Genomic DNA, 15,789 nt, shown 5'->3' on the forward strand with positions numbered 1-15,789 from the left:
GTAACAGTCTCCTGGTTGCCCCTGTGCACCGCAGACTGACCTGTCCGACTCCTGGCAATCTTCTAGGGCACAAGTGACCAAGCTGCAGATGAAAGTACAGTGCAACCCCAGAATAATTAAATGTCCCATCTACGCCTCAGTTTCTGTGTTATTTTTGCCAGTAAGAATCTTTTCTATTCTTCCTGAATAGTAATTTGCTCACACCAGTGGAGGTAGCTGATTATCTGCAGTACCTCAGAGCCCGAGTGATAGTGCAGTGAGCTGGGTTACACTTAGAGACGTGGTAAGACAGCAGTGTTTTATTAACTCAGCAGGGTATTTCAGAACAAAATAGGTATTTTTCCGCTGTCCTCAGAGACCCTCTGCAGTGATAATATTGTTCTTCAATGAGACGGAAAGTCCAGGCTCTGAGCACTTGTAATCTTGGGATTTCATGGAATAGCTCATAAGAGGAGAGTAACTTGTACACTTAATAAATGTGCTGCCAAGTCAGCATTTATCTTGTGATCTAGTGGTTGCAGAAGGAACAGAGAAGTTAGAGGAAAAGGCCCGTTTCAGCTTGGCTTACTGCTTGAGTTCCCCTCCTGCTTCTTCAAGCGGTAATAGCGTTTTGCATTGGCTGCTGTGAGCGTACGTACCGTTTCTGAGGAAGAAGGTTGGTAGTTGTTCCCTCAGGTCCTTGTGGCTTTACACAACAGTGCAGCCCAGGGAATAATCCTGTGTACCAGGGAACTTCTCCTGCTCCCACAGCCCCCAGGTGATGCCAGTGAAAGCAGGATTAGGGCCGCTGCATGTGACCAACTTCTTGTATCTGTGGACCGTGCTTGGGATTTGGGGATGAATGCTTTGCAAATGGCAGTTTTATAATATATAATCTGACATCACCTTGAAATATCCAGCCAGGGCATGAAGTATAGTTGTCACGTGCCAGTTTGGCATACAATGTCACTTGTATTTCGCTCTATTAGTTCAGAAGTGGCAGTGTATTAAAATCAAACCCTACTTGTCCCTGCCAGCTTCACCAGCCTGGTTCTGTGCCCACTGTGTTGCCAGTAATTCCCCCCACTGTTTGCTGCGAGGTTCATGCAGAGCCACTCTGTCCAAAGTCTCAGTGCAGTTAATTATCTGTATTAAAATCGGGTTGATAAGATTTCTGGAGATGTCACACTGAGCTGTGCAGGAGTGGAAAGAAAATTAAGGACCAGAGGCAGTACAGCTAGCGCAGGACTAAGCCGACCAGCTCAGCAGTGAGCTGCAGTTTTGCACGCGGACAAACATTCAGCGCGTTGCGCCCCGTATGCATCCCTGACACAAAGAGGCAAGCGCTGTTGTTTATCCTCCTGGATAACTAAGGAAGGAGCCTGCTCTTCCTAGTGGCAAGCATCCTGCTAAAAAACATCAAAGGTCCCTGCCACCCTTGCCCCAGCTTCACAGTTGAATTGTACAAAGAAAACCTACAACATTAACTTTCATGATAAACAAGCAGCAGAGTTTTCGAAAATAAACAGCAGTCCAGAAATGCCTCTTTCCGCAGGTGAAATATGGCCAAGCAGGCCACTTCTGTGCGGAAAGATTGGAGCCCCAACGTTATTTCTTTACCCTGTCAGGGTTCCTTGATCTTCCCGTGCTGAGATCTCCCTGACACACCGTTCTTCTGAGCTCTTCCCTAGTAGTTCTACTCTTCGTTCCTCTTACCTCTCAAACCCCCTCCTAATTGTTTTTTGGTCTTCCTAGTTACCCTTCCGTCTCCCACAGAGATGCTAATGAAGTGTGAGTGTACACGGATGCAGGCTGCTTGGGAATTTGACAGGGCTCTTGCCCAGCCCTTGTTTTCTCATTAACCTGCTGCTGGGTGAGGAAGGAAACGAGACCGCCTCGTTTTGTCCCTGCCTCAAGCTTTCCCTTAGCAATCCAAGCCCTGGAATATTTTTTTTCTTTAACTATATCAATAACTGTTATTTTGTTTATTAGGAGTGGAACACGTGCCAACTGAACGGCCCGTGTAATGCGTTTAAATCAAGAAGTTACATGCTGACACATTAGCCGTCAGCAGAACTCCTTTTGCCAACTGCTTTAGGGGACATGAGCTCAGATTCTCCTATGGCTTTGTGCAGGTGGTACCCAAGCGCGGCTTTGCGTCCCGTCTCTGAATAAAGATTAGTCAAAGAAATGCTGAGATGAGACTAGGGACCCCCTACCTGAGTCATTTCATGCCCATCCGACTCAGCATCCCGGAGAAGAGCAGCTTGCTTTTCTTTTTGGTAAACACCAGCTTAGCAAGCTGTGCGATAAAACTGTAGGATTTAAGGCTGGAGAGTTCAAAGTAATTGAGAAGCCGAGGTGCCCGTGTCTATTAAAAGCAATGGGATGTGTCGAGGCTGGCTGAGATGGTCTTGCAAATATCAGCCAACATGATTTGTGGTCTCACAACCTTATTGCTTAATAGGTGCAATGAACAAGAGCAACTTTCTGAGCAGAATCTGCATCTCCCTCAATGACCAGGAAGAGAGGGATACGTCACCAGAGGGAAGGTTGGTTCCCGTGAAAAATTTCAAAGCAAGTGGTTTTTTTCTTTGTCGCTTCAATCCGTGTTTTCAATAGACAGCGCATTTTTCATATAGGAAGTCAGCTAGAATTCCTTTTTTTTATACGTAAATGAAAAATTTTGATAGTAGCGGACAATCCCCCCCCAAAGTTCCAACACTATACGAATGACACATAAACAATTTTTCAGCAGCTCTGCAGAGAGGATGTGCTGGCACTCTTTCCAGCTTACTATCTACCCCAGGATTACAAATGGGATGTAGTTTGGCTTTCCTCAACCTTTTTCAGACCCGAAGTACCAAATTTTGATCTATCTGCTGAGTGCCTATTGTGGGAAATTTGGAGTAACTCCACTGAAGTCAATTGGGTTGCCCTGGATTTACAGTGCTGTAAATGAGATCAGAATTTGGCTCCAAGTATATTCCATTAATGAGTCAGATACTGGCAATGCAGCCAATATGCACCCAGAAATGGCTTTAACACAGCCTAGGAGATTCGAAATTGTTTTATTGAAAGATGGGCTGAAGGCCAAGATTCTGGGGTTCTCTTTTATTCTTTCCATGAAATTCACCTTTATGCAGAAGGCCAGGACGAGGCTGATGCAAAACTTAAGAGCCATTTAAGCTCTTAGAATCGGGCTTGTGAGATGCATAAACATTGTGCTGAGCTCTTTGCCTGCCCCAGAGCAGATTTATCACTCGGAGTTCAAGACGTTCGAGGATTTATCAACTTTTACAGGTTTTTATAGATTTTCTATACGTTAAGTGACACAGAGAGACAGTTTGTAAAATATAATGACACCAAGGATGATCTGTTGCAGGCCGTAGATGGCACAGCAGGACAAGGGTTCATAGCTGGCAATTGGAAGTGCTACTACAGGACAAATAATAAATAAGGATTAAATGGTTTTGCTTTGGAGGAAATCCTTTAATCGACTCTCCAAGCCTTTATTCCAGCGTAACTTGAGTAAATATCTCCCCTCTTTGAGCGTAAGCAACCGCATCACAGGCGCTTCCTCCGTATCGCCAGCCCCGCTTCCCAGGACCCTACAGTCAGCCCGGGTTGTGCCCTGCTTTCCCACCTCATCAGTGCTGACGGGGTTAATTTTGAAGACCTCTCCCCAAACACATCTTGTGTGAGAAGTGCAGGTGCCCAGCATCTCCTCCTTGTGACGTTTCCCAAGTCTAGAGCAAGCCGTGGTGCTGTCCGTCCGTCCGTCTGTGCCCAGCATTGGCCTAGACCTGCGTGTGCAGCTGTGCAAGCGCAGGCTGCGATCCCGGAGGGCTGTGTGGGAGCGCGGGGCTGCGGGAGCGGCTGTCTCCCGTGCACGCCGGCCAGGAGGCTGAACGGGGACGCGTTTCAACCTCTGGGCTACTTACTGACAGCTGCTTATTCACGGTCTGTGCTCTGTTGGCTCTTTTTGTGTAGCCAGTATTACCGTGTTCATACTTTCTCAAGTAGCGAACACCTTTCCTATTTAGCTTCTGCCAAAAAAGCTAATTAGCTTTGCAAAAAAAACTTTTAAAATACCTCCAGCACTTCCAGAGAGCGGGTGCGTGTGTGAAAGTCTGTGTACACGCAGATACAGAAGCCGTAGAAACTGTGTGGCTCGCTGGTAGCCTTGATCGCAGCAAGACAAATGAAAACGTGCTTCAAGTCTAGATGATTCATTCTGGCTTTAGTCCTTCAAGCTATTTTCACTCTTGCTTCAGATTCCTCAAAACTAGAAAGCAAGGCTGTAAACCGAGGGAGGGAGAGGTTGTAATTGCCGCATCCTGTGCGCAGCAGCAGCTGGAGCAGCTGGCAGTAACCGGGATAAAGCAGATAGGGTTAAGTCTTACGAGGCTGAACCAGAGACGTCCTAGGTTACGCAGAGTCCATCGCAGCACCAGGATTTGCCCACTTTCCTCACGGTGGAGGTTTCAGTTCATCTCAGAGGCAGTGCCTTCCCGCTGGCATGAGCAGGGCAGTCCTACAGAAGGAAGGGACGTGATTCTGGGTTTACATCAGAGTAACGCCGATCAGAATCTGCCCCAAAGCTGTTTGCCAGCCCTAATTACACTCTGACTTCATAGCTGATGCAGTTGCATAGTCAGCTACTCCCCCCTCCTTTCTCCCACCCGGGTGAAATCACCTCATCCAGAGGGCCAGCCGAGATTTCTCCACTGAGGTTTTTGTAAGATCGCTCACTGTCACAGTCTCTGCAAGCTAGACAACGCAGACTGAAAGAGGGGATCTGCCCCAGCAGATGCGGGTATGAACGAACCTAGGTATGAATGTGGGGAACGGGGATTTCATAGTAGATGCCCCTTGGGCACCGCTCCTGCTAATTTGCACTTAGATAGGTGCCTTTCTCTGAGCACTTTATTAATTAAGGCTTGCAGCCCGCCTATGAGGCAGAGAAGTTATTACTGCCCTCATTTTACAGCAGCAACTGAAAGAAGTGGTTTGCCCAAGGCCACAAATCTAATCAGTGGCAGAACCAGGAATGAGTGAGTTCTCCCAGTCTCCTGTGATACCCAACGCACCCCATTGCCTACCTGTAACAAAATTAATGCCTTCCCTAGAAGTGAACATTTTTGTTAACGTGATGTAAATGAAGATGGAGCACCCAAAAGAACGAGCCTTGCAAAACGAGAGCTCACCAGAAATCCTGCAGTAGCACAGGGATAAAGGCGTCATCTCTCGTGTTGAACCACAAAACCAGCATCCCCATAAATTACATACCTCTTCGTGTCAGTAAATTTAGCAGGAGGGTTCAAGCATAAATTTAAAAGAAGCTTTTATTGTAACCAATGCATCAATATAATTAAAACCAAACACAATTCTTTTGCTTTCTTAGGCTGGAGAAAACCCTGTGCCCTTGGAGAAAATTGTTTCCCCTTTTCCTCCAGGGAATCCAGAGCCTGAGCAGCAGCTGTGAAGAGTGGAGATAAAGAAAGAAGTGGAAGATGTTGGAAGTGCTTTGGGCAACGTGAAGAAGGATTTGCACGGAAGGAGCTGTTCAAGGGCCCAGCAGCAAACCAGAGACACATACATGCTTATATATAGAAGAATGTAAACCCTCCTGTATGCATACGTTAAAACGTGCATGCCTTGTTGAGAACGTAAGCAACATTCCTTGTAGATGATGGTGGTCTGAGCATTCGTGCTCCTGCAGTCTGAGTCAAAAGATTAGTGATGTCCTCGCTGTCATGCTAGCATCTCCTCCACTGCACCTTGTTTACGGCAACATAAACGTTCCTTTCAATGCAGCAGGATGAAAAATAAGCTCTACATCCAGAGCGAAGTAATATCTTGAGAGAGCAAACTTGCTGCAAAATGGGCATGTCCTAGCCGTGGTGGTGGGGGAACCGGTGCTTAGCAGCCTGGACAACAGACCGTTTGTGTGTGTATATATTAAGCGCTATAGCACCAGGTGAGATAAGCTTTTCTTATGACTTTAGTTTCTCTGGTGCTACATTTAATATTTGTCTGGGGCAAAACTGCCTCTCTGTGGTGCTACAGTTTCCCCAAGAGGATGTTCTGAAACATGGGACAAGGAGAAATCTATTTTGGTTATTAATATTTATACACAAGATAGCAAAAAAAAAAAAACTTGTTGAGAAGGTGCTATTTTTTTCTTTCTTTCAATCTCTGCATAAATTAAGACAAAAACAAATAATCTAGCCCAGAACTTTATAAATCTAATTTTCTTTGGGGCAGTTCTTTTTCTTTTGACGGTCCGGAGCTTGGGAAGCAGCATGCCCTGAGGTGGCAAAGACACACCAGCTCTTTTCACTGCAGTGTACGTGTTCAAGTCTGCTAGTGCAGAACCTCCTGCAGCTCCAGAGCTGGGTGTTCTCCTGGACGGTGACTTAAGCAGTCTCAAATCCTGCGAAGCAGGGAAGAGAGCTATATCCAGGCTGATCAATGGACTAGGGGATAACAGGAGAACTTGTCCTTACAAGTCAAAGGGCTTTTTTCAGTCTAGTACTGAGCGCTTTTTTTCTTGCAGCCAAAACTACCTGTCAGATTCAGGATACCTTCCAGATGCTATTTACAGCAATTATTATGCACAGTTTTTTAGAAACATTTTTCCCAGCTTCGGATATTTGCACCAGAAAATCATCCCTCTCATGGCAGGGGGCAATTTCCAAAGGCATAAAGGAATGTTAAGAACCCAATTGCCAAAGGAAGTTTGGCTCCTTTTAAAAATACTTCCTAACCCTCGCCCAGTCAAGGAACAAGCTGAGCGGTCACCGCGTCCCAGTCCAACCTTGCATTTTTCACTACTGCAGGAGAAATGTTTCTAAGCAATCAAAAAGCTAAATTCTCCCTTTATCAAATATTCACCGATGTGTTTTGGGCCCCTGCACACATATTCGTGGGTATTATTGATCCAAGTCAATTCACAAACAGCAGAAAGGGCTATGCTGAAAGAGCAAATTGTTCCTAATGAGTAACCTTGCCCTACTTTATATTATGTGCAGTGTTGGGAGGGATCGTGTAGCTAAGTGTAGTTTGTCTGTTGATAGAGTTTGGATGGTCTCAGAACCACAGGGACCGATAAAACATTTGCCTACCGTTTTTGGCCTGATGCTCAGTAATACTCGGCATCCTGTACTCCTTCCCGGCTCAGTCTCCTACTGAAATAAGTAATAATTCTTCTAGCAAAAGGAGGAGCCTCAGCTGATTTCAGCAGTGTTGCAAGTGCTGGATTAGTGACTGCTGGATCGGGCATAGTCTTAAAAACACAAATTTCTGCAAATCACTCAAACGAGGAAGGGAAATTGTGTGTACGGTATTGCACAAGTCAAATTTGAACAGAAAATAATCGGGAAGACGGGATGTGTCATTTGCTATACAGGACACGCAGCCTGCGGGAGGTCTTCCCTCCACCCCCACACAATCTTCCCTCGCCCTGTGCGCGTACCCCACGTACGCGGAGGCAGCCTTGGGACAACCCCTCCGGCCTAGGAGCTGGCTTAACATTTCTCAGTGCAAGAGAGAGGGCTCTCCCATGTATTCCTCACCTTTAACAATTATTAGCGCCTGAGTTCTGAATGTTTAATAAACTTCTTACCCGGAACGTGCATTATGCCGTTTTCCCTTGCATCTTCTGTGCGTACAGTTTGCACTGCCATTGGTTTTCCTGCCACGCTGGCTGTCGGGGTCTGCAGCCTTGAGACTTCTTGTAGCGTTTTTCCCAAAGAGGCAATTCCCCTGAAACACTACAGCACAGCAAAGGAAAAGGAAAGTAAGTTCTGGCCTTACCCTAGCGTCCTCACCTTGGGAAAGCCCCTTGAATCAGCGATCAGCCTCAGCAGCAAAGCGAGTGGCTGATCTCCCTCAGTCCTGCCCCACCGCGGACAGGCTTTTCCGTAAAAAAACCCCAAACCCCGAACTCCCAGGGGAGCAGTCCTCCCCGTGGTGGTTCCCAACATTCAGCAAAAACGTTAGAAGAGCCGTGCTGCCTCTTGTTATTCTCGTGAAACAAGAACCACATCTATGGTGCTTCCCAAGTGTAAACAAGAGCAGGCCCAGTACCCCAAATCCTGCTTTAATCCTGATTTGCTTCACTTTTGTAGTTCGAAATTGGACCTTTAGTGTGAACCGAGGGTTAAGTTTTGGAGACTTTCGTCTATTAGTTGCTGGGTCAAGCAAGCTTTGCTAGAGAAACAGCTTACCAGCACTTTATAGCCAGCATTCCCTGTACATAAATCAAATTACTTACTAGAGGGTATGTATTTGTCAAAGCCTTACATTTTCTGGTATAATTGCTATTCTTGAATGCCTCCATTTTTTGACAAGGGGTGTTTTTATCCTTTTTAAAATATCTGATTTGACCCTGGTCGGTGTTTGTATTGGAAAAGCAAGCATGCTGTATACTCCCCTAGTGCTGTTCTTACTGTATTGCAGCAGCTGTGTGAGATGGCGGGGGGTTCTGTACCGTACTAATGGGTAGGAAACCAGCACAGTTCCTCTCTCTTGCTCCTCTTTTTTTTTTTTACAGCAGCCAAGAAGTCATTGATTTTGATTAGCTTCGCAGTTGCGCCTCCGTGAAGACCGGGGAGTGCTCTCTAAATGAAAAAAAAAGACCTCATCTTAGGTTTCAGCAGACGGTGCGTGTGCAAGCCAGAGGAGGAGGTTATGAGATCATAGTCTATACAGAACGCCGCATAATGTGGCTGTGAGGGAAGTCTTTATTAATTTTTAAAGCAGCACTCCACCAAGATAGCTCCCATCACATATTGGAACTTCATATTTCAAGTTAAAAAAGCAGTCTAGTGGGGGCTGCTAATCAGCTTCTCTCCCCCTGCCTGTTAAAATAATCCTTTGGCCAAATTAATTGTAGGATAGCGCGGGTGGCAGACAGCTGGGTTACCCAGGACAGAATTTAGCCCATTAATTCCAGATTCCTTCCTCTTCTCTCTTAGAATTATTTTCAGTAGGTAAAAAAATACGGAACGGGACCAGTTCTACCTCCGCTGTTGTACAGGAACGGCAATGCCTCCTGTGTCGTACACTTTCATGTGCCCAGGAGAGGCATCGCCCAATAAAAACATACAGCAAATCACCAAAATCAATGAGTTGTCAGTGATGAGGAATGAGAAACCCATCATGCTTCTGTTTTAGAGCATGTAGGCATGCAGAAATTACCCTCATTTAGCTAAGCCCATTACTAAAGCAATTTCCTTAAATCAGAAACACTTGTAAAATCAGTTTAATCTGATTTGTGAATTTGCTTTGTTTCTATATCATGCTAAAATTATAAGGGTCTCACTTCCACTGCGGAAGCAGCAGCAGTGCCTTCCAACGCAACGGATTACAGACAGATGTGGTTAAACCGGCGCGGTTTCTGTGTCCACCGCACCTTGGAATGAGGCGCTTTGCCCGGCTGCCTCGTAAGATGAAACAATTTGCTTGAATACTGCGATGGCTCCGGATTCCTCGCAGGTTCAGCAGGCAGAGGAGAATCGCACTTTGGCGGGAGGGCAATGGAGAATGGGGAAGCAAAACTGGAGATCCCTCCCTTTAAAAACTGCACCACCAGCCTCAAAATGGTTCGTGATGAGGACAGAATAGTACACCTACCTTAGTATTTTAGTTTTCCTACAAATGGTTTTAAAACATCCGTCCGTGATCTTGACAGAAGTCTGAGATCTATATAACAAACTACCTGTGGCTCCAAATTAAATCCTGGACCCACGTTTTTTGTCCATGTCAAAACCTCCTGGCTGTATGCTACCTCCACAACAGGTGACCAGTATCTTCACTACTTTTCTTAGAGCAAATTTGCTTTTGAATGCAAGCTTCAAAACTAGCCTCGCTCTTGTAGAACACTTGGCAAGGCACTGCTTGCTGTCTGCTGAGCTAAACTTGCTCCTCTCTCTCAGTACAGAAGGTTAGGAGGCACTGGCCGTGTTAATTCAAAATCCAGAAGCCTAGGGAAGTGTAAATACCATGGGGCTTGATCTTTGTTAGGAAAACACGAGTGTATCAGCTAGTCTGAACGGAGGAGAGGAATCCTCGCACGCTGCTCCTACCTTGGTCTTCTCATTCGGTCCTGGTCTGAATGTGCAAGGCCTTTTCATTCAAAGGCTGGCTTTGCCCACCGGACAGGTACGCATCCCTCTCCCCAGCCTGCCACGCTTCGGTGCTTCTTCCCTCTGCCAATCCTGCTGGCTTGACTCACGCGCCATCTGCGCAGCACGAATCTCCATCGGCGGATACCCCAAACGCACTCCCAAACTCCGGTCTTCCGAACAACAGCTCTGCCCTTAGCAGTTGTGGGAAAAAGCTGACTGTTCCAGTCAAGGCTGCAGAATTTCCCTTCCCCATCTGCAAGAGAAACTTAAAACTACAAAATACAAAACAAGCGAATATTTTTTTTTCTGACAATATTTATTTGAATGCAAGAGTGAATTTTCATGTAACTCCGATCAGGCTTCTTCAGTGTTCACTCTGCACGAATACTTGAGTACTTGAATGTCACAAGTTTTTTAATATTTACAGAAAGTGACTTTGGAGCTTGACAAATATTCACTGAAAGCATCTGGGTATTGAACTGCCATTATTAGTTACAGCCGTTATTCGTTACAGATGCCACCTAAGTAGAGAGCAAAACCAGCTACAATGGGATTTAGTTTTCATGGGTATTGACAGCATAACTTTTCCGATCAATTTGAAGACCACAGTTTATCACAAGAAAAAAAATCTTCCCATCAGCTTTAGTCCTTAGGAGATTTGCAAATTTTCCAGTCTGCTCCCAGATGCATTGCTAACAGAGTAAAACAGATGCGATGCGGTGAATGCACAATTCCTTGCACATTACTGATGCGTTACTATTTGGATGTGAACTCTTGCAGAGTCACTGTGCAAGTTTCCACCCTCACCAAAGCAAGAGCAAAGCCTGTGCTCACTGCTGACTCGAGTTCACGAAGGCTCCTGTTTATGGTTGGATGTGGCTTCTCTCTTTTGTAAAAGGAATTTCATATGCTGAGACTCTTTGTACATATTTATAATGACTTTATTAAAAAAAAGAAAAACAACTGTTCAATGGCGAAAAAAGGCTCCCGTTTTTATTTCCTCTCTGAAATTTGAGAGAACGCTTTCCTTCCACAACCCTGGCTGTTTTCCCATGGACATCAACAGAAGTTTCTCATCAGTTGTTATTAGAACGGAAGTTTCCCCTCTACGTTTTCTGGTCTGTATGTCCTGTTCTAGGAGAGGGTAGAATCCTCCTGCCTCACAAAACCAGCACCCCAACGTACCCGAGGAGGGAGGGTTTGACAGACTGCTAACGGCACGGAGCTGTTTCTTCCACAGCATCCAGCCCAGAACAGGGACTGAAGGATGCTGTGTTCGTTTAACAGCTCTGTAATAGTGGCCTGTAGTAAATTCTTTATCTTGCAGGAATTAAGCTGATCTTTCTTATGCTTCCAGTAGAATAAATATCCACAGCATAAAACTTCACCTTCTATTTAGCTCTAATTAATTTGAACAGAGAAGTGGAGCGCTGGATGGCCCACCGAGCCTCGGGCACCCCTGTCCGCTCGGGTACCGGCCCTTCCCATAGCGAAGGCCTGACATCCAGATGGCAGTGCTGCATTTTGTCACTGAGGTATCCGATAGCAACAGCAGCCTTCTGCCTCCCGCGTCCCCCAACAACCACCTCCCTGGATTTCTGCTGAGACAAGGGAGAATTGCCACCGGTCACCTGCGCGCAGGTGTCGGATACCTGAAGCACATCACCAGAGGAGCCGGGCTTCTGCACAGGGACGAGAACGCTGCCTTGTAATAGTGAGGGAAAGCAAAAATCACAAAGGGATCGCTGAGATGAAGCGAAAGAAAAATAAATCATTAGAAGGTCTTTAGAAAATCATGATGCTGGTGCAGGGGTTCTTAGGTGGGCACTAAAAACATCCGAGGCACGTGGCGATTCTTCACTCTGTGCCAGTAAGAAGTCTTACTGCGTGATCGTCCCGAGTCCTTGGGCGGTAGCAAAGTGTTTCAACTATACGATGATGATAGTCCTCTCTTTCTTACACTGACAACGGGGAAAGATCATTCAATAAAGAAAAAAAGAAGTAAAGAAAGACTGTAAGGATGGCAAAAAAGATTCCCCATACTTTCCCTTTGATTGCTTGCCTTCCTCATCATTAAATTAAAAATAGTAATGTTGAAACAGTGTATCAAACGCTATCTGTAGTGTTAGGCTGACACTGACCTTTTCATACACTTCTCCAAACACATTTTCCATGAGCATTTAGAAAAAAAATCAGAATTAGAAGCGGCTTTTCAAACGCTTTGAAAGCAGATACCACCAACCCTTTAATTAATTGGCTGTCCTGGTTTCAGCTGGGATAGAGTTAATTTTCTTCTTAGTTGCTGGGACAGTGCTGTGTTTTGGGTTTAGGATGAGAATAATGTTGATAACACACTGATGTTTTGGTTCTTGCTGAGTAGTGCTAAGCTGTTGCTAAATAGTTGCTAAGTAGTGCTTACACTGGTCAAGGCCTTCCCAGCTTCCCCTGCTCTGCCGCGTGCACAAGGAGTTGGGAGCGGGCACGGCCAGGACAGCTGACCCCGACTGGCCCAAGGGCTATTCCATACCATATGACGTCATGCCCAGTATAGAAACTGGGGGAAGAAGAAGGAAGGGGGGACGTTCGGAGTGATGGCGTTTGTCTTCCCAAGTCACCGTTAGGCGTGATGGAGCCCGGCTTCCCTGGGGCTGGCCGAACACCTGCCTGCCCATGGGAAGGAGTCAATGAATTCCTTGTTCTGCTTTGCTTGTGTGCGCGGCTTTTGCTTTACCTATTGAACTGTTCTATTTTATTCTACTTCAACTATTAAACTGTTCTTATCTCAACCCACGAGTTTTCTTCCTTTTACCCTTCCGATTCTCTCCCCCATCCCACTGCGGGGGAGTGAGCGAGCGGCTGCGTGGGGCTTAGCTGCCGGCTGGGGTTAAACCACGACATTGGCATTGCACTGAAAACTGACGCTGAAACCTTTCATAAATTGCCTGCCCACAGAATCAGTAATTTTCCCTTTTCTTGGTGAATACACCAGACTATCGTACATAACAACATTTTTATGCTCACTGGAAACCCTGCTTCCTTCCTTACTGAACTCTTTCCCCAAAAGGCTCTTCCCACTGGAGATAGCCACTGGATTCCTTGGCTTAGCTCTCCACTTTCATGGGATCCATTTGACAAGAATCAAATCACTTTGTTTTGGAAAGTAAAGCTTTTCCTCCTTTACTTCCCTGTATCTCTCAAGCCAGATTTGGAGTATCTTCCCTGCTCAGGCTCTGCCTCTCATCATTTCTCCTCTAGCCATACTGAACTATTATTTCCAAAGAAACGTTGAGCCTTAATCCTGTTACCATTAGCTCCTGTTTGCTTTAATTCTTCTCCCTGTGGAGTTTCACAGCAGGAGGGGAAGGCGGCAGTCAGTACGTACACATAGGCTCATTTCCCCCAGGTACAGTTCTTCCTGATTATCCACTCAAGCGGGATTGTAACCTTACGGCCATTTCCATAGTAATGAGCACGGAAGATGCCACGATTGCCTAACGAGGCACTTTCTCCGGGCGTGCAGTAAAAAGCAGAGGTTGTTTAGCGAAAGAGAAAGCTCCAGCGAACAAACAGCAACTCCATTTGCATGCAAGTGCCACTGCAGCACCCTCAGCAGAGATGGAAATTGCAGCAATATGAAGTATGTTAATTCTCCTGTTAACAACACGAGGTATCTCCTCGAAGAGCTGTTTCTGCAGCGGAGGTGTTACAATCGAGTCTCCACCATCACAGGTGGATTATCCAGCTTGTGTATAAACCAGGCTGGCTCCTGAAGCAATGCAGCTGCTTCTGTCTAATTCTGCCCTCAAGCTCGTAAGTCTCACTAAACCCAGTCTCTCCAGGGGGCCCTGTATCCTGATGCCCCAGCACTTCTGGTACCAGCAGTGCTGTATGGGCCCAGGGCTGCGTGAGCACGTTTCTTCTGGTCTGGGACCCAGGCGGGTTCTGGATGCTGAGTGGCGCTGGTTTTTAAAGCCAGTAAGCCTTGCCTCCAGTGGCTGTGCTGCGGAGCATATTGCAGAGATACCTCAATTTGTGAGAGGGTTTGGTTAGGACCTCAACTTTTCACCTAGACAAATCAAACTTGACTTTAATCTCTTCCGGCCTCCCACTGTTCTCCCCATATGCTAGGAAATCAGAAAGTCTGATCATGAAAATTAAAGAGGAAGAACATTCCCAAGAAAAGCAAGCTTCACTAGCACGGTCTTTCCCAACTTCCTTGAGATTTTATTAAGATGACAACACGTGCAATTTGTGGAATCAATTGCAAAAACACGGCTGCTGGGAAATGACGTTTCTCCAACCCCAAATAAACTTTGGGCACGTGGTTCTGAAGCACCGTTTCGGAAGAGTTCTCAAGGGTAATATAACAGCATCAGCGTAATTCCATGACGTTACAGATTCAGGGAAGCTAGGGCCATTTAATGGGAAAAATCTCACCAGTGGTTTGAGCCAGAGGAGGACAGCTGTTTTCCAGTATACCAGGTTATACACATGCAATTCACAGTACGCTCGCCTTGTACACACAATATTTATCTATTCTAAAAGGACAGAAAAAAAGGAAACATCCCAGGCAGTTTATAACCATGTAAGTTCAAGAAAAAATCCCGGCTGTAGCTTAGCCATGGAGTTTGCCATAACATAAAGCACATCTTCCTTGTCTTTGAGGATAAAGTTTCTGGCTAGTAACAATTGTTCTGTTGGCTCCTGGAGCTGGAAGAAAGACTAAGACAACAAATCCACAGGCAACTAAATAGGGGCATGGGATCACCAGATTTTCCAGCTTTTTCTTCTCTCCACACATGTTATTCCATTTGTCGGCATGTATTGGTTTTAATACACCTGGAAATGAGCAGAGGTGGTGCCATCTTTCCAGCAACGCAGGGTTTCTACTGTGACAGAACGGCAAAGAGGACAGGTCTTCTCCCTGTCAAACCAGAGGCAGAGGCATTCTTCACAAAACACATGCTGTGGAGACAGAAGGGCAGCATCAGGATGCGGGCAGGAGGGCCAGTCTTGTCACTAAGTGTGCACGCTCAGTAGGACAGCCACGGGAGCAAGTAACAGCTCAAGTTCAGGTCGACAGTGCAGCTGATTAGCAGCACTCACATGATATGAAAAATAAATCCCAGCGTTACTAGTACATCAGTTCGTCAAAGCTAATGATATATTACTCTGTTTCTTAATATAGCAATAGAAAGAAATATTAAAAAGGCCTACGACATTTGGGCTAACGAAGTCGTTGAGAGGGTTGTCTCTACCATGTTTCCATCCTCAATTCCCTGGGTTATTTTACAAGTCTTTACTTAGCTCAAACGCCCCCCTTTCTTCCCCCCACTCCTTATTGCATTTGCTTTTTTCTGCTCACATCACCCAGTCCTAGTCAGCAGCTTCACAGTCCCAGTTTCCCGTTCTCTATAAACGTCAGTTTTCACTCCTTATCTTCTCTCATTTCTACACTGAGCCACAACAGGATTCTCCCTCCAGCCTGCCTTGGGTACAAACAGAGATCAGGAGGGATGGCGGCCCAGCACACAACCCCATCGAGCCCCAGACTGGAAGAGCAGGACTAGGGCTAGGAGGGAGTATGAGAAGCCTTAAGAAGCTGAGACCTCCTCAACGCATGGGGAGTCAGCAGAAATGTTGCTCACCAAAATCTCAACTCTGGTAAGCACAT

The 15,789-nt window shown here is 46.0% G+C and overlaps 1 protein-coding gene across 1 annotated transcript in view; it reads right to left on the bottom strand.

Annotated features, from left to right (window-relative positions):
• Positions 1–14,392: 14,392 nt before the first annotated feature.
• The window catches only part of RNFT2 (ring finger protein, transmembrane 2), a 32,660-nt gene continuing 31,263 nt past the window's right edge, over positions 14,393–15,789 (bottom strand). The window contains exon 10 of the mRNA XM_082324945.1: positions 14,393–15,039. Coding sequence (XP_082181071.1) covers positions 14,731–15,039 — 309 coding nt within the window. The 3' untranslated portion in view covers positions 14,393–14,730. The remainder of the gene's footprint in view (positions 15,040–15,789) is intronic.

The sequence above is a fragment of the Platalea leucorodia genome (genome assembly GCF_965183815.1).
Source record: "Platalea leucorodia genome assembly, chromosome: 12".
NCBI classification, from domain to species: domain Eukaryota; kingdom Metazoa; phylum Chordata; class Aves; order Pelecaniformes; family Threskiornithidae; genus Platalea; species Platalea leucorodia.